A 20,200-nucleotide genomic window follows, 5' to 3' on the forward strand; every position below is an offset into this window, starting at 1 on the left:
TACAGCCAAGGAGACAGCGGTCACTGTCCTAGATCACGTCTTTCGGTTACATGGCCTCCCGGTAGACGTGGTTTCTGACATTGGATCCCAATTCATATCTAAATTTTGGAAGGAATTTTGTAAATTGCTAGGAGCAACGGTTAGTCTGTCTTCGGGTTATCATCCCCAGAGGAACGGGCAGGATTCCAGTACTTGGTGGACTGGGAAGGTTACGGTCCGGAGGAGAGGAGTTGGGTACCTGCTAGGGACATACTGGATCACTCCCTTATTGATGATTACAATCAGCAGGTAGGCCCTTCTGGGAACTCCAGGAGGCGTTCTTAGCGTCAGCATTGATTAGTTTATGGGCGTCTCCGTTAATTGTCATCAGCAACAGCTGTCACTCATTACTCATCCCTATATATTGGCTTGTCTAGCATCTTGTGTTCGTGAAAGCGTTGTTTCATGTTTGTGACCTATGTTTTGCTTTCTTGTGTGTTTCTGCATTGGATGTCCGTGTCTCCCTGGAACCCCGCCCACTCTACGCAACCCACCACCAAGCAACACCACTTACCTTCGGCTCGCTTCCCCGGAGTTCCTGTGTCACCCTCTCCTGCTGCCAACTCACCTCCGCCTTCCGGATTCATCATTCATCACCACCATCTTGGACTGTGCATTCCTCCCAGCGTTATTTGTGTCTCAGTATTGTATTGTTTCATTATCTTCATTAAATCTCATTTATCTCGCACTTGCTTCCTGCCACTCCTTCACCCAGTCGTTACAATTTATATTTTGCTTCTAATACTTGTTTTCTGATTAATACTAATAGTAAAACTGGAAAAGTGAATCGTGACTTGTGGCGAAGAATGAATTAATGCTAGTCTCAAATGACATTTGACATTTTTTTCTATAGCACTTTATACACTACAGACTGTTTCAAAGTAATAAACAGGAAAATAGCATAAACAATTATGAAAATTCAATTATGAGACAATTCAGATTCTGTAAAGCAGCTCTAAGACAAGTGTCATTATTTTGCTTAAGTCAGTTTAGTGTTGATTCAGTTCAATAAAAGGAAAAGTTAATCTATTTTGAAATTCAGAAAAATTTGAAATGGAGTTCATCTCAGCTATTTCTACAGAAGCATTGTCGTTATTCAGCTTGAGTTGGTTCTGTGTTGATTCAATTCAGTTGGATAAAAATGTAGATGTTGCAAGATATGATTTACTTAAAAAGCAGCTTCAGAATAGTGTCATTATCCAGCATTTTTGTGAATGAGAAATTTTGTCTATATGTGTGTGTGTGTGTGTATAAATTCCAATAGTGAATACATAATTGTTTTTTTTAAAAGAGTTCAATGTTAAATTGGTTTGCCACAGGCTCCCCCTTTACTTGTTCCTGCCTGTCAAAGAAGCCAGTCAACTTTTAGGGACGTGGTAGAAGACGTCGCTCATTTCAGCACTAAGTTTGGCGGACAGCACCTGTCTTGCTCTCTCTGTCTCTATCCCCACTGGACAACTTTTAAAAACCCTTTCAAATCATTTGCTTTCTAACCACTAAAACAAAATATGGATCACACTTTCTCTGAGAATACCTCAGTCTATGAGAACTTCACAGATGACTGGACATCAGATGGAGGGGAAACGGTGCATTTCATCATTCGATGCGTTATCCCGTCGGTCTACATACTTATCATAACGGTTGGTTTACTGGGCAACATTACTCTTGTGAAAATATTCATCACTACCAGCGCGATGCGAAGTGTACCAAACATTTTCATCTCCAGCCTGGCCGTTGGAGATATTTTGCTTTTGGTCACTTGTGTACCAGTGGACGCGTTCAGGTATTTCTATGAGGAGTGGATTTTTGGAACGGTGGCTTGTAAGATGATCCCGGTGATCCAGCTCACTTCGGTCGGAGTCTCCGTGTTCACTCTCACGGCACTGAGCGCAGACAGGTAAGGCGAAAAATCATCAATGAACAACTGCAATCACTGCCACATTCACCACTGAATGAACGGAAGAGAATGGCATTCAGAGATAAAATAATGCTGTTTAACAAATAAAACGAGTAATGAGCAACAAACGTGATGTAATTTTTGTAGATTATACATTAATTTTAATAAAATTTTGACACACACAAACACATATATGGGTTCTTATTTGTAACACTATTTAAATTTAAATTGTTTAAATTTGGCAATATTGCATTTTTTATTTTTATTTTTTACATTCATGCCAATAAAGCAATTTTGAATTGAATTGAATAAATAAATATGTATGTGTGTGTTACTAATCAATAACTTTTTTATAGACACACTTTATAAATGTTTTTAGTATATTGATTGTATTATATATTGTTTATATATTATGTTGTGCATACTATATATATATATATATATATATATATATATATATATATATATATATGTTGTCTATTGCTATTGCTATAAAAACCACAAGGAAATATTCATATTAGGTTTGTAGTTACTGCTTTAAGTCATTAAGCAGTAAAGACCTCCTTATTAAGCACCTGTAGCTGAGAGCCAATGCAAATGACTTTGATTTACAGAGGAATTAATCGTGATGATGAAGATATCATACAACATTTGGCAAGCAGCCTTAAGGGATTCTTTAGTACTTTTTATTCATTGCACAGATAAATTCCTCAACAACAAAAATGCAGTTTATTTCTCTGACATTACATTACTGAGTGATGGGGTTAGGTGGGCACAGAGCACAGTTTTGGACGGATTATGAAAGATTTATTAGGTGTGTTGTTTTTTTTATACTTTCTATACACATAAATAAGGCTGGAAGTCATCTATACAGCCTATCCATGACATTATTCTTCTGATTTACTCACACCACAGTAAATTTTATTATAGAAAAGCAGCAATTTCATAACCAAATTGGACCAAGGCTGCTGTAAATAACAGAGGCATCATTACAGCCAAGACAGGAGGGTCTGGGATAAAGCTTACTAAAAATAATTGTTTATTAAAGAAAATCTTCACATAGATTTGGACCATAATTCCCTAATATTTCTTTCCATAAACTGCAGCTGAAAGTACGAATATCTTCTGAATTCAAAGTTTTTATTAGTAGATTTCTGTGCCTCAAATCCTAAATGATGATTGACGACCTAATTAATTGACAAGCTCATTACTGGCTGCAAGTCTGCGAAAGAGCATTAAAAATGTGGCTGAGGATCCATAGTGAAGATGACAAATGTCCTTTCTGTTTCACATACTCAGTCTTATCCTTCATTGTTGTGTCAGTGCTTGGGGGCCCCAGCTAAAGAGGGTTGACCTTTCCTAGTCTGATTTTTTGCTCTGTCTGTTTGTTGTTTGGAGCACCTGAAAGTTCATTTGTGTCACAGTGATTATGCCAGCACCCTGGGGTCCAAGTAGTTCTCATTTATTGCTATTGATTTGTAGGCTGCATTAACAGTTCCATTCTCCAAAACGACAATCGTGATGCAAAATGTAGTCAATGTTCAGCTACTTGTGATAATGAATCTCCTGGCAAGAGGAATTAAGTTTGAAATGATAGATTTGAGGAGCTTCTGCCTGAGGAAGAACGACAAGCGCATTGACTAGTATTTCATGTGAGAGGAACAGAAAACAGACCATTTGTATTGTCAACCAGATGACAGTTTTGAAGACGTAATCTGATTAGAATTTACTCAGCATTCATAGTCATGCATGAAATACAATCAAGTTAATTTGCATGTCAGTCAGTTCATACTGTATGTTCAATTGGGACTTGTTTACTCATGGAGAAATCAAGCTGTGATGGCGCTCCCCAGCTAACCCACGCCTCAGGCAGGGCGGTCTGTTTTCATTTAGGGAGGAAAAAGCAAGCCTGGGGCAGTGAAACCTGGTGGAGGAGAGAAGTCAGGGCGAGGATTCTGTCATATGAGATTTCCATTTACCTTAGAGATGATGGCAGCAGATTGTCTAAAGGACACTGTTGAATAGATCAAGCCGTGCCAGTTTGTCAATAGGAGAAAATAGACAATTTCCCTGGAACAAAAGCAACCAATTTTCCACCATGAATTTCCTCTATTGGTTTTTGTGTATTCTGTCTGTAGGCTTTGCAGCTCCAGCAGAAGAACAGAAAGATGTGCACAGGAAATATTGTATTTCCTATATGACAGCTTTTCTTTTCGAAAAAAAAAAAAACATTAACCTAGAAATGAATCATTTATGACTTTGATCATGTTTTAGACTTACCATTGCTGATCTCAAGTATAGAGAAGCAAACATTAAATCATTAAATTAAAAAATATGTTTTTTTAATATAATATTTATAATATAATTATTATATATATTTTCCCTCAAACCATGATAAATTGTTGATAAACAAAGCAATTTTCTCTTTCATCCATCCTCAACCTGGATGAAAGGCACAGCAATCTGTGTGCTGACAATTCTTCACATATGTTTCTCTTAGACACAAGGCTATTGTGAATCCCATGGACATCCAGACCTCCAGCGCCGTGTTCTGGACCTGCTTGAAGGCCATCACTATATGGGTTGTCTCAGTGCTGCTGGCTATCCCTGAGGCGGTCTTCTCGCAGGTGGTTCACATGCCAGACAAGAACATGACGTTCACCGCCTGTGTGCCGTATCCACTCTCCAACGAGATACATCCCAAGATTCACTCCATTATGATATTCCTCGTCTACTTCCTGATTCCTCTGAGCATTATCTCTGTTTATTACTACCACATCGCGAAGACGCTTATCAAGAGTGCTCACGATATGCCAGGTGAGATTAGTGAGCACTCCAAAAGACAGGTAAGAGGTTCCAGGGGAAGAGTGTAAAGCTCACACGGCTGAATGCCAATCTTCTGTGTTTATCCAATTTATTGAAGTTCTTCTTCAAGCATTATCTATCAATCATGTTTTAAATCAGAACATACAGATTTGTCATTATAAAATATTATTAATTTAGATTATCTATCTATCTATCTATCTATCTATCTATCTATCTATCTATCTATCTATCTATCTATCTATCTATCTATCTATCTATCTATCTATCTATCTATCTATCTATCTATCTATCTATCTCTCTGTCTGTCTGTCTGTCTGTCTGTGTCTCCTCTGTCTGTCTCTCTCTCTGTCTGTCTGTCTGTCTCTCTGTCTGTCTGTCTCTCTGTCTGTCTGTCTGTCTGTCTGTCTGTCTGTCTGTCTGTCTATCTATCTATCTATCTATCTATCTATCTATCTATCTATCTATATATATGATTTTTTTTACCAATTTGTTCTATCAAATTTTATCCGCCAATTTTTATCTATCAAATTTTTATAGATTTTTTAATCTATTATCTGATTTTTTTTATTTCTCCATCCACCCAGTTACAGTAACTATCTATTTCATTTTTTAAACTTTCAAACGAGTTGTCAACCCAAGATCACTTTTATATATTTGCATATACATACAACATATAGGATTTACTTAAAAAAAAAAAAACAATTCTGAGAAATTAATAGAGTAATAAAGTTTACAAATAATTATCAAATTAAATTAAATGTGAAATATGGAAAATATAAAGACTGAAATGTTTTGTAAAGTGTACTCTATTTATATCATTTATGATTTTTAAAATTCAGTATTGGAATTCAAAAGACATTCGTAATGCAGTTCACAAAGCATATAATCCTTGTTAAAGGAATTGGCCCTTTTATGATGATCTAAGACCAGATTTCTCTCAGAAGTTTCAAACCATAAACATTTTTAGAGAAAGTGTAAAATGAGCCTCTACTGAACCGAGGGACACCCTTCATAAAATGCTCCCTTAACAGTTTTTGAGACAGGGCACTTTATCTTTTGCTGGGCTGTGAATCATCAGTTAAGCATTGTGCCAAGGGTCCTTAAGGATGACAAATATTCTCGTTAATATTCTCTTTTAGCAGCTGTTTCAAGGCAGCTAACATTTTCCGCTACCTCTTGCCCTTGATAATAGAGTATATCATCCTAGCTGAAGTGTATCACTTTACCTTATCTATTTAGGTTATGAGTAATTATGCATTTCACGGGACAAAGCAACACAGTCTTGGTCATCCATCTATCAATCATTTCTCTGAATGGTGTGAATGGCTTTTAGGGATATAATCTCTTGTATTGCATTGAATGTACTTGATTGAACAGGAGAAAAGTAATGCATTATCAGTACCGCAGAATCTCAGGAGCCAACTAATAAAAAATTGCATACCCAAAACTGAAAATTCAGACATTTACTCACCCTCATTTTTTTCTAAACCTGTATGAGTTTCCTTATTCTTTGGAAAATAAAATAAGAAACTTATATATATATATATATATATATATTTAAAATATTAAAATTCACAATATTACTGCAAATAAATGCAGTCTTATTAATCTTGATAAAGAAATGTCTTAGAAAAACATTAAAACATAATGCTGAAACATAAATCGCTAACCAGAACTTGATTCCGGCAAATGAAAATCAATAACTGGGTTCAGAATCAGGCTAGAGGATGCACTTTTGAACTTGCATGCATTTTATTGACCTTTTCCTCATTTAAAATGCACCTTGTGCTTTATCGAGTGTTCTTATGTGTCAACTTTTCTCCTTCTCTCTTTTGAGACGGAAACAAGGAAGCGTCTAGCCAAGATCGTTCTGGTGTTTGTGGGCCTCTTTGCGCTGTGCTGGTTCCCCAACCATGTTCTCTACATGTACCGCTCATTCAACTATCGGCAGATCGACTCTTCGCTGTCACACCTCATCATCACGCTTGTGGCGCGCGTGTTGAGTTTCTCCAGCTCCTGCGTGAACCCGTTTGCCCTGTACCTGCTGAGTGAGAGCTTCCGAAGGCACTTCAACAACCAGCTGCTGTGCAGACAGCACAAATACCAAGAGCGCAACACCAGCTACCTCCAGAGCACCTCTGCTATCCGCATGACCTCCATCAGGAAGAGTACACCTGCTGTCACCAACGGACATGGCCAAAAAACAGGAGTCTGCATTTAGCATCTGTTCTCCAAACCGAACAAAATCTGAGAATAAGTGTTGCTGGTGACTCACATTTAGGTTCGACTGAAGCGTTTGGTGACCCAGCTGGGTGAACGGGCGGTTATTGAAAGCCGAGGAATTACTGTTGTAAATATTGCATGCAGGTTTTTTCCAATGGTTGCTTGAGCCCAAGAATTAAATTTGCTTTATTTTTGAAACAAAATTCTTATTGCAAACAGAAATGAATGGATATCTTGCTGATAAAGACTAATTCTATTTCTCCTCAACCAAAAGACAATTTCTGCCTGTATAAAATATTAGCTCTGTACAAAAGATTTCCATTACTGTATAATGGCAGGTTTGCTTTTTCAGCTCAATCTTATCAAATTATGAAAATTCAACTTTAATCGATGGAAAGTGCATTTAAAACAGTAAATGAATGGTTGGGAAAGCAGTTTTGATTTCAACAGGAGGACAAGTGTATTATAGAGATGCCACTGAAATCATATACATTGCATATGATCACTTTCTATTTCTCAGACAATGACAATATATTCAATTTAGGAGCAACGGGAGACATGGCTCTTCCCGGTGAATGTTAATGTCTACGATGATAGATCAGAAGGATTGCACACTCAAGGGTAAACTGTGGTGATTAGATTAATATATGCATAAACAGATTAGGATTCAACATGAATATAAATTTCTCAGACACGTTCCCCCTTACCTTCCGATATATAAGTCATAGGAACATCAAGATCATCGTGGCACCAATAACACATGCTAAGTATCATTCTTAGATTCACCAGCAAATATTATCATATCGATCACTGCATTGCAGTACATCATCTTTAAAAATCTTTGAAATCAGTTTCTGTTTGGAGCGCCTGATGTCTATATCTAATGGAATAATCATTCAGCCGTTAGGTGAAAATATTACCTATAAATGTAGCAATTGTCAATAGCTGCCGGACTGCAGGCAGTGCACCTTTGAGCCACATTTGGAGCTTTTCATAAGGTTCCTGAACCTGTAAAAAACATCATACCTTAACATGACACGATTTAGAGTTTAAAGAGGTTTTTGAGATCTTGTGGTCCTCAAGGTATTACTTTGGAAAATGTACACAATTTTAAAATCGAATACATGCACTTTTACTCAACACAGACACATTTTCATTTAGACCTTCAAAGGACATATTTCACTGGTCATCATTATACATTTTGGTCTCTTTTACTGAACATGTCACATTTCCTTGAATTTTAATTAACTTCTCTTCAAAACAATGAAATCCACTTTAATGGAAAATGTAATTAGTGATTACTAATTAAAATAATTTGTCCTTGTAAAGACACATCTCAGTTCCCACAACACAGAATCTTTGACCTGAAGCAATGTGTTTTAATTACATTGAAAATTGACTTAGTTGACACTTGACTTGTGTCGAATAAAATCAGATGAAGTTATCAACCATTTCAAATGATACATTTCAGAATGCTGGTGACCAGTTTTGGTCATCAAAGTTACTTTAATGAAAAAAAATCACCACTGGCTCTTGAATTTATAAGTCTATTTTAAAAGACAAGAAAAACCCTTTACAAACTTGAGTACAATTAAATGTCAAAACTTAGATATTTTGACTTTTAAGTAATATCTTGACAATAATTTCTACTTTTGACACCCTGCATAGTATAATTATAAAATTATATAAAATTATACCAGCATAGAACATGACATATAACATCCTGTAGCATCATGAAGTGAGGTGAAAAGACATCAAACGTACCTCCTCAAGAATTGATCTAAATGTAATTTGGAATGATTGATTAAAAAGGCACACTACACTTTTCCCATCTACTTTATTGGGATTTCATTTGGAGAGTTAATTAAACATATGGATTAACTTCTCACATTGAATCAAGACAAGTTCAACAAAACTGGTTAATATCTTTAAGAACACATTCAAAAAAGCAGTAAAAGGATGATGCTAAACCATAAAATAAGTATTTCTGCTAGTGCTTTCAAATGATTAATTGCGATTAATCGCATCCAAAATAAAAGTTTGTTTACATAATATGTGTAAGTGTACTGTGTTTATTTATTATGTATATATAAATACACACACATTCAGTATATATTTTGAAAATCTTAATATATGTATTTATATATTTATATTTTATATTATATAAAATATTATAGTGTTTCTGTAGCTCAATTGGTAGAGCAAGGTTGGGGGTTCGATTCCCCGGGAACACATGATAGGTAAAAATGGATAGCCTGAATGCAGTGTAAGTCGCTTTGGATAAAAGCGTCTGCTAAATGCATACATTTAAATTTAAATTTAATATAAATATATTTAATATATAAACATAACATATTTTTCTTAAATATATACATGCATGTGTTTGTATTTATACATACATAATAAATATACACAGTACACACATTTTATGTAAACAAAAACTTTTATTTTGGATGTGATTAATCACGATTAATCGTTTGACAGCACTAATTTCTGCACTTCTGAGCTACATTAGCTTGCTATAACATGTTATAACGTAAATAATAATAAAAACATATTCTAAAAGCAACTTATGTAAACACCTTAATAATAATATTGTCTTATTCAGAATAAAGTAAATAATCAGATTACTGATGTCCATGTAAATGTAGTCATAGTCTGTTATTGTAACACAATTATAGTATGACTATGAGCCAGTGTGGAACCGCAGGGCCTCCTCTGCTATTAAATTGAAACATTAGTCAGTTGTTTCATGTGGGTATAGAGCAATGCAAAAATATGTCTTCTTCAAGTCTAACTGATTTAGACATCTATGTAATGCAGCAATGGCAATTCAGTCATGACTGTTCACCATAACAAGATTCTAGAATATAAATCAAGATCTTTCAATAAAAAAAATATCAATAGATAAAACTTGATTGATTACACTCTACTTCAGAACTTTAAAATTATTAGTTTGATAAAGTGGTTCTGTTTTGATACAAGAGTTTATATTTTAATCAGGAATGTCCACCTCCTGCATATGATAAAATGTCAGCTATGCTTACAATGTGCATGTTTCCTAACCATTTCTTATTCATAACTGAAAAAGAATAAAAAATATTCTAGAACATTTTACATATGGGACCATACTAGAATGGATAAATATGAATGAATACACCATGTAATGGTTCTATGTGTTGAAATATCACTAGCTGGTTTTAAGTAAATCACATGTGTTTATTGAAAATATGAATTTTTATGTTTTCTTGAAATTATTTGTGTTTTTTTATTGTATTATTTGTGATTCATATTTTGTTCTATAATGTCTATCAAGATGTATTTAAAATGCTAAGTAATTAAAGATTCAAATGGAATACCAAATAAACAGATTTTTGGACTTCTACAAATCTACAAAAGCTTTATGATCTCTGAAACCAGACTTGGAAGATGAAAAACAAGTTTGATTTATTTATAGGCTATATTAACTTCCCTAAGCAACTGCTATGCAAATATGGTCAATTTTTAAAGATCATAATCTGTTCATTCACAGATAAAGTTAACATTATTATTCATAATTGCTGAATGAGTCATGGTGCAAAATATTTGAAAGATGTAAAAAAAAACAAAAAAAAAAAACAAATATGTCATGGTTTATCGCTGTCTCCCAGATTGGAATTTCATTTTCTTTTTATTTGTCACAGAGCAATTGCGTCAATAATTGTATATCAAAAGTATAAATCAGCGTACTAAACACACATAAAAGGGAGCATTATGCTGTATGCACTGAACCCTGATAAGACAGCCGGCTGAAAGCAGTTGAGTTTTTCCATATAATAGAAAACAACATGCAACATTTTAGAATAAATTATTATTAATAACACTAATATATCATCCCATTGTCAGAAAACTGATGGTTTTCTGTCACATATTTGTAAACCCCACACAGCACTGACTGGACTGATATTTTAGATCTTGCTCATATATAATAGAAATTGTCCTTTATGAAATAGTAATGAAAGTGTATTAAAAACTTCATTCTATATGTACACAGTTTAAAGCACAAGGTTCATCCTTGGAAATAAGATTACATGTTGTGTGTTTTTTACTATACCAGAATCTTTTCCTCTTCCTTTTTGAGGAAAGAGTTTCTTAGTGACATGCCAATGTAACATTTCCTTTACAATTTCACAGGAAGAGAGTAAGATCAGTCACTGTGGAGCAGTGAAAAAGACTTTGTGAGACTTGCCATTGTGCTAGCAAAAAAAAAAAAACCTAATGCACAATTTTCTCAACAGTCCTCAATGAAAGGCTGAAGAGTGTAGCCAGTTAATTACGCTTTCTTTTTATTGTTGCAAGTCATGCTGACTTGTGGTCCTGATTGGAACAGCATTTAATTTGTTTGCTATTATTCCCTCTCTGCTAATCATTAATCCAAGATTCCGGGCAAAGTCTTCTAGTGGCCATAATTAACTTCATTATTAAGGTTTAATTAGTGAGTTTAAAAATGGCTTTAAGAAAAATGGCTTTAACAAAAATATAGTCAGTCCAAATTTTTCATCGTGATATTAATTGAAAACTGTAATTCTCTACCAATCATCTTCCTTAGTTGATGAATTGTGGCTTAGAAGTAACTTTCACATCTATGTACCTTTGCATAATCATATGCCATTAAACAGCAAAGCCTCAAGTGTTATTTATGTCTAGCGATGCACCTGAATTGCATCTTTAGGGGTTCAGCTTTTTGCAAAAACACGTGCAAAAGAGCATGTTAAAATGTCATCTGTGTATATGCCCTGAAACAAACAACCCTGTTTAAATGTATTTTTATAACTCCGCCATGTTCTGCTGAACTTTCCTATTAATGAATATGTAGGCTATTCCTCTATATATTGCCGTCTATATTGCCGTCGTTCTGATAAGGCCAATGTTCAATCAAGGAAAATAATTGGCAGCCATCCCATCGTTGTGTGATATAATTCCTTTTGAAACTACCATGTCTTTTGTTTGCACCCATGCTGTCACTCTTCACACATTTATTAGCTCACATCTCAAAAGTGGCCAAATGCTGATGGCGCAGATCACTTTTAGACACTGTTGGGAACGTTACTTTAAAAAAGTAATTAGTTATAGTTACTCACTACTTGTTCCAAAAAGTAACTGAGTTAGTAACTGAATTACTCTATAATAAAAGTAACTCATTACCAGGGAAAGTAACTATTTGTGTTACTGTAAAAAAAAAAAAAAAAGTTGCTATATGTCAAAGAATTTGTTTTTTTTAGCAGTTTTCACAAGTCAGTTGAAATAAGTAGAACAGACAGGTGTTCGTACATAACTTTCGAGATTTATTGCACGTCAACAGACAGCAAGAGTTTTATCCTGCACTCTTTGTAAGAAACATGTTTTTGGGCCACTAGCTTTGTAGATGCGTGTGTCACACATTACATGCACGTTCTTGCCTTTGAATACAATGAATTTGAAGTATGCTTATATCTCCACCTTGAAAATGCCAACTTTCAATCTGATTGCTCCTGACTCGCCATTTCTGCTGCTGCTGCTGCGAATCTTTGTGTAGCTGTTGCGTGTGTGTGACTGTGACTGAGTCCCAATTCGCCTACTTATACTACGACCTAAAAGTATGTACTTTTTTTGTGAGGAAAAAGTACATACTTTTGAGTGTGTAGCAAAAGAGTATGCACGTTCTGGGACATACTTCGATGACGTCATGCAACGTGAACGACAATGTGGTTGCCTAGTTACGCACACCACAACTGTTAACGTTTCATTCATTCTTGTATGTCCAATAAAATTTTATTTACTATTCCCATCTTTTTTTCTCATCGTTTTTTTTTTCACAATACATTTTACAATGTGTTCTTCTACCAAGTTGAGGAGTGAAGAAGCAGGGCGGTGTCGTCGTAGAACCTCCCACACGCAATGGGTTGTGGGCAATATTAGCACTTAGAGTGTGCATTGATCTGCACTTCGATTTCTAACCGGAAATAGTAGACCATCCGGGTATCTTTGGAATACTCTTTTTAACATACTACGATTTGGGACATACTAATTCTAGTTTCGCATACTATTTAGGACGGATAGTATGCGAATTGGGACTCAGCGTGTGTGTGTTTGGCGCCGCTGGCTCGTGTGTGTAAAAACACTGGCTCTGATTGGCTACCATGAAACACATGACTCTGCCTTAGCCAATCATAATCGCTTATCTCGTTATTAACCCACCTGCTCACTCGATGTGTGAGCCAGGGGTGCGTTCGGATTGCATATTAAATCAATGCATAGTAACGCACCGCATTTAACGTTCAGTTACCTTAACAGCATTGTAACGACGGGAAAAGTAATTAGTTAGATTACCCCGTTACTGAAAAAATAACGTCGTTACCTAACGCCGTTCTTTTAAACGCCGTTATTCCAAACACTGCTTTTAGATTGGACTCCTTATACCTTCAACAGAATGAATTGCACTTTCATGATAGAATAATTTCATTACCTAAGAACTGCTCTAGTGGTATCAATACTTCTCTTATTAAAAGAATAGTGCACCCCAACATTAAAATACATATTGTGTCAGCTTTTAACTGTCATTATATTGGAATAATTATTTTATTTTATGACAATTCCTTCACTGTCTCCAGTAAACTCATGAAATTATATATTTGTCATAAAAACATCACTTTTTACCACCTGTAAATGTCAAAAACAACAACAACAACACTGAAAGTCTCTAATATAAGAAACAAAAATTACTTGCTTATAGTTCTCACATATCTTTCATCATTTAGGATTCTTTAAGGGAAATATATAAAGACTCTGCAGTATTAACATCATAAAGTACTCTAAATATGGTACTAAAAAGCTAAATGGCAAAGTCTTGCTATATGCCACTGAACTGTATACTACCAACCAAAAGGTTGAAGACCCCTGGTTAAGATATATCTGTCTGTCCCTTTGTATTAGCACTTTTGGAAGATATGCTGCCCATCAGATTATTTATGGGTTGCTTAATTCACCTCCCCTGCGGCACGACTTCATGTTAGCGAACACATGCAGACATGTATTTGAACATGCACATAAACACTCTTTCAAATCCTTCATCCATATATATATATATATATATATATATATATATATATATATATATGACAGCTCACAAATGGAGTTGTTATTTTATTTTAGTATGACAGGACGGTCTTGGTAGGGGATTTGCCAGAAGTGTTCTGTTACTACCAATGCAGAAAAGTGATGACAGTTCAGCAGAACTATTTCATTTATTACGACAGGTGCTAACAAAGGAGAGCTGACAAGTTATGATTACCTCCGTCCCAGCTCTTGGAATAATTTTGTTTGAATGACTATGTGACAATCAGATTAATATAAGGTAACTGAAACATTACCTAAGAGGGTGAGTGTGATTTTTCAGAGCAGTCTTTTGTAATTCATCAGGACTCATTCAAGCGCATTAGAAAATTAGTTTAACTGTTCTCAGAATATATTGCTGTTTCCTACCAGGAGTGTGAAAATCTAACTCTGATCTCATAGTAAAGATATAATTTGTACTGTGACACTGTTCTTAATGACAAAATATTCACTTGGGCTTGTTAGTCCCCCATGAATCTGTCAAAATACTAGTGTGCTAGACATTTTATATGCTTAACCCTTCTCATTTGAAGAAGTCAAAGCAGGTTCCAAAAGGAAGCACTAGTCTCTGCATTTGTGGGCCTGTGGCACATTAGTCACCAAATGTCACTTAAAGCACCTGCAAGACATTTCAAATGTTTCAAATCCCCTCTGTGCGTCTGCTTTCTCTTCTTTCCTTACACTCTCACATAAGTCAGCTTACATCCTCTTCCACTTCCTCATCTTCCTCCTTGCATTGTGTTATCAAAACTGACACAAATAAGGGTTGGTAAATAACATCACGGCGCAGCTGGATGACAGTTTCATCAGGCCCTTCAAATTTTTGGGTAATGATCTCTCAAAAATGATCACTGTTAAAAATATCAAAGCAAAACTGATGGGAGAGAAAGAGGACACAAGACAGAGGATTAACTACTGAATAATAATAATAATAATAATAATAATAATAAAAAGATTCCTTTAACTTTGAAATCATAAAATAATCTATTTTACAAAAAGAATTGAGATGCTTTGTGGATGAATTTTTTTTTAATAATATTATTTACAATACAGATCAACGTAAAAGGCAATAGCCTGTCCATTGCCTTCCTATATAACTCTTTGAGATATAAACACCTAATTTCATCCTCAAAGCAGGTTATTCAATATAATTCAAATCACTTCAACAGCTACCAGAAGATTCTTGGGGACAGAAATAATTAATTCAAATGGCCTTGCCTGGCACAACATAAAAAGCCTTTGGGATAAAGTCCATTTACAGTAATTTAACACATAATTATGATCATAAGCAGCCAGGAAATAATTTGTGATTAAGCATCTTACCAGAACAGAATGAAACGAATCAACTGCTGTTTGTTTGTGCCAGACCCTTGAAATTATTCTTGCAAGAGTGAACCTACAGAAATTGTCTTTATTCTGTGCATATATTGGTCATGCAAGGGCAAGTTATTTATTTTTCATTGGCTTAAGTTAAAAAATATAGATATTTTGAATGAATTAGATGAAAGAAACACTTTTCAATTTTCAGTGTATATTATATTAACATTTAATTGGTGGTGCAAAAATTAAATAATTAAATATTGAACTTTAAACTTTGATTTTTTTTATTTTAATCAAGGATACGAACAGGACTTATTGTTCACACAACACTAAATAAAAATATTACTTTCCAATTCACACAATCATTTAGACATCAAGATATCAGTTGTACTTCATTTTGCCATGTGTTGCTGTTTCTCCACCTCTGACGAACAATTCCAGCAGACATTGATGTATGGAAACCATTGTGAGTAAAGCAACTCCTGACCTCATATGTCTCAAGTTGTGTGCTTTTGCTATCTGGTTCGCCCAGAGACCTTTGTGATTGGTCAGACTGTTTATCATGGTTATTGATTTGAAAAAGATAAGGTCAGAGTATTGTTTAATTGAATGGGACGGTGCTTTGTTGAGGCAAGATAGAGGTGTGACCGATAACTTTAGCCTTAATCAACATGCGTTCTCATTATATTGTGGACCTAACGCGTCAACTCAATATTGGCAATATAGTGCTGTGCTGCACAGTTCAACAAACAAAAGTTCATTGTGATTGCTACTGCAAACAAAGCTGGAAAAACTAAACGAAAGGGGGGGCTCTTTTAAAGAATATGTCAACCAAGCCCACCAGAAGAACTGCGGTTTGGTATGAAAGGGGTTTATACATAAAACTTTATTAATAAGTACATATAGTACTGTTATATGTAATGAATTGTTATATTCCTGCCTAGGGAGAGCAACAGTGGCAACAAAAAACTGGATGATCAATAATCATTTTCAGTTTTGTATCACAAGTAGGTCAGTTTCCCCAAAAAAAGAAGAAAGAAAAAAAAAGAAAATCATACGATGTTGTTACTTTAAACTAAATTCAAAAAAAAAAATGATGAAACATTTTTGTTAATTGAAACAGTAACAGTATATGAGAAATAACAATAATAATTTATAAAATAATAAACAATAATACATTATCAATCACTTGAATTACTAAAATAAATTTGTAAAAGAAATTAAGCTAAACATACATAAAAACAAAAAAATGCTGTAGTAGCATATTAAACAATACAAGAATAATAACAATAAAAAAAACATCATACTACAACAAAAGAGATCTACAATACATAATGCCAGTGACCTGAGCCATAAATGTCATGTGACCCTGCAGTAGAAGAGAAGAGACATCATCATGACAATGCTGTTTGGCTGACGGCACCATGAGAATCTGCACGTTTCCATGCTCTTTACTAGCAGCTATAAAGTCAAAGGCTGAAAATATATATATATATATATATATATATATATATATATATATATATATATATATAAAACACAATGAAATACTTGCAATTTATATGCTGCTTGTAAATAATTATTTAAACCAACAACATATACAGATTTATTTCTTATTTTAACTCTCAGTTTTTTTTTTTTTTTACTCTGAGGCAGACATTAGCTTCTATGCGTTAGTTATAAGAAATTCAAATAAACTGTAATTTAATAAACAGAAAAACAGCTGAAAAAAAAATAGTAACCAGAGCTCAAGTTCTTCTACCTGCCTGTCAGAGAAAATGTAATTAGGGTTGTCTCCACAAATATCAAACACTGGTGGTGGAAAAGTGCTGAAAGCTTAATAAAGGATATATTGGTTAGGAGTGTTTGCTAGAGATCTGATTGGACAGGAGCTGCTTCTAAGGGTCAATTACAGTTGTTGTGAAAAGCTGCAGATAAGTGAATGGTTGTCATTATGCTATTAGCTGTCGGTGAAGAATAAGAAGGATTGCTGTTGTAGGTGTACCCTTAAATGCCGATTAACTTCCTTTCCATTAATAGTCCATGTTCATGCTTGGAATTCATTTTCCAATGGGTATCCTCCAGGCCACTTCGACTGTTCCCATGGCGACAGGAAGCTTGAAAGCTGCAAGCAAAACCAAGGGAAATTCAACATGTACACATTCAAGTTATTTTACAGTTTAAATTAAGATTTTATAGCATGTATCACATCTATATCTTTTTATCTGAAAATATAATATGTGTACGTGGACAGACTACTGAAAACATTCATTTGCAGCATGCGATACAAATAGTTTTCTTTATTAACTGAGAAAAAAGTATTTTCGCGTAGCTTTGTAAAATTACGGTTGACCACTGATGTCCCATTACTATTTTGCAAAGATTCTTGGCCTGGGAGCATCAGAAAGCTTTTGGATTTTATCAAAAATATTTTAATTTGTGTTCCGAAGATAAACAAAGGTCTTACGGGCTTGGAACGACATGAGTAATTCATGACAGAATTTTCATTTTTTGAGTGAACTATCCCTTTAAGTGCCTTCTGACTTCTAACGTCTCCATAGTGTTGTGATACATCATATTCGCAAAGCAGCAGTGGTTATGAGAGAACGCGCTTGAGAAACAGTTTAGAGAGGAGAAATCAATCTACATACAAAGTACTGGTCACAAATGATTGCCCACTTTCTAAATAATAAAAGTATAGTGCATCTATAATGAATTATATATAAATAAATAGTTTTTTACCAATGCAAATATGTTAGGAAACAATGCAATGTGAAACTAATGTCAACTTTTATCTTATGCACACCATTAATGCATTCAACTTTTAATGCAGATGCACTGATGCAAATCTGTGACTCTTGCCATCCCTACAACAGCAAATATTACTGATATACTAAAAATGACCAGCAACAACAACTGACTGTCTTTAGCATGCTCTGTCTTCATTCTGTGCTTTGCACCCAGACTACATTAATATTTATTTTAGAATCTAAAGCACTATTAACATACTGCACACTGCATACTGCATCCATAACTCAGTGATATACTGCTTTATGTACGTCCATCAAATCCTTCCTGTCTGCTAGCTCACTGATAATTATGCATCTCTTCCCCTTAGCCTAGCATATAGCATGTGGTGTGGCACTCGAGGGATGTTTTGAAACCTCTGTAGATTAGCCTCCCGAATGTCTCTGCTGCATCTTTACCTCTGTGTAGTGTTGAATCAGCCATAGAAGTCTGCTCGGTGGGGAGGAGGTTTGAACAGAATTTAATTCTCATCAAGATCAATGGTAAGGCTGAAGTTTCTAACAGGATTTACCCAAGGCTTTTTTGCCGTATCGATCTATCGAACTTTAAAACATCCTCAGAGAGTACTGGGAATTAGCAGGCACGGTAAGATGTCATCACTACTGTCAAGCTTCTTCAGGTTAGAGTATGGCAGAATCATAATTTTTAACCATTTTAATTGTCTCATTTAATCATAAATGTGCTGAAAATTGTCCATTAAAGCATTTAGAGCAGAAACAGTGTTCAGTAATGTGGCAGAAAAGCAATGTTTTATTTTTCTTCTTACACACATACACATCTTTGTTAATGATTATGTAATTAACTGCTCTTCTTCAGACTTTGAAGTAATTAAATTGATTTTTTTTTTTCTTCAGTTTTTAGTAAATGTCTTGTTTTGAATGCACAGAGCACTTGTACAGTACAGTTCAGCCAATGAAATCAAAAGCCTTGCCCAGGGGCATAAAAACTACAAATCATTAAGGCAAACCTTTCAGCATAACAGACCATAATGAATTGCAGTGACGAATATTTCCATTGCTATTAGCCATATATTTTCCCTGCCACTTCTCTATGAGAATAATTGTGAGTATACATTGTTTTTGTTCAAATCAAAGTGTAAATAAATGTAGAAAATGTATCCGTGTGGTGCTGCTGACACAGAAGAGCATATGCTGTTTGCGTTCAGTGGATACTCTCCAAAAATGCCACTATGATGATGCGGAGGAGACGAATTATTGAATAAAGTCACTATCTTTGTGTTCTTTGTGTAAAAAAAGTATTTTCATAACTTCGTTAAATTACTGTTGAACCCCTGATGTCACATGGATTATTATTATTTTACCAATGCTTTGTTTCTGGATGTTGATTGTGTTTCTAACATTGCTGTCAATGGAGCATCAGAAACCTCTTGGATTTCATCAAAAATATCTTAATTTGTGTTCTGAAGAGGAACGGAGGTCTTATGGGTTTGGAACAACATAAGGGTGAGTAATGCCAAAATTTTCATTTTGGAGTGAAGTAACCCTTTAATGACTGTCTTGCTTCCGTGGAACAAAAAGGTAGATGTTCTAAAGAATGTTCACACTGCTCTTTTTCTTACAATTTATTAACCTGTCTGAAACAATTTAATAGCTCTGTGAGAAAAATGTTAATTCAGACTTGTTTTGAATGAAAAGTAATTAATCACACAATGTTCATTTTGAGGGAATTATCTATTTAAATGCAAATGTATTGAGTATTGCTTATTCAAATAAAGACATTGCACTAAAATCTGCATAGGGATACAGTAAAGCAGATTAAAATACATACCAGATTCTTGCTAATCTTAATAAAGTAATACTTAAATTTACTTCATTAATATTTTAACTTATTGAGGTATTAATACTTAATAAGGAATTGCTGAAACACCCTATTATGTTCTCAATCTAATCAACTTCTAATAAGTTTTCTAATAAAAAAAAGTTTGACTTATTTCAC

The 20,200-nt window shown here is 34.6% G+C and overlaps 1 protein-coding gene across 1 annotated transcript; it reads left to right on the forward strand.

The window, feature by feature from the left end:
* The first annotated feature begins 1,469 nt into the window (after positions 1 to 1,469).
* Positions 1,470 to 8,457, forward strand: LOC132107253 (neuromedin-B receptor-like). The gene is made up of 3 exons (XM_059513489.1): positions 1,470 to 1,936; positions 4,437 to 4,782; positions 6,600 to 8,457. The coding sequence occupies exons 1-3, from the start codon at positions 1,548 to 1,550 to the stop codon at positions 6,981 to 6,983; spliced, it is 1,119 nt and encodes a 372-aa protein (XP_059369472.1). The 5' UTR covers positions 1,470 to 1,547; the 3' UTR covers positions 6,984 to 8,457.
* Positions 8,458 to 20,200: the final 11,743 nt, after the last annotated feature.

Source organism: Carassius carassius, chromosome 27 (genome assembly GCF_963082965.1).
Source record: "Carassius carassius chromosome 27, fCarCar2.1, whole genome shotgun sequence".
In the NCBI taxonomy this organism is placed as follows: domain Eukaryota; kingdom Metazoa; phylum Chordata; class Actinopteri; order Cypriniformes; family Cyprinidae; genus Carassius; species Carassius carassius.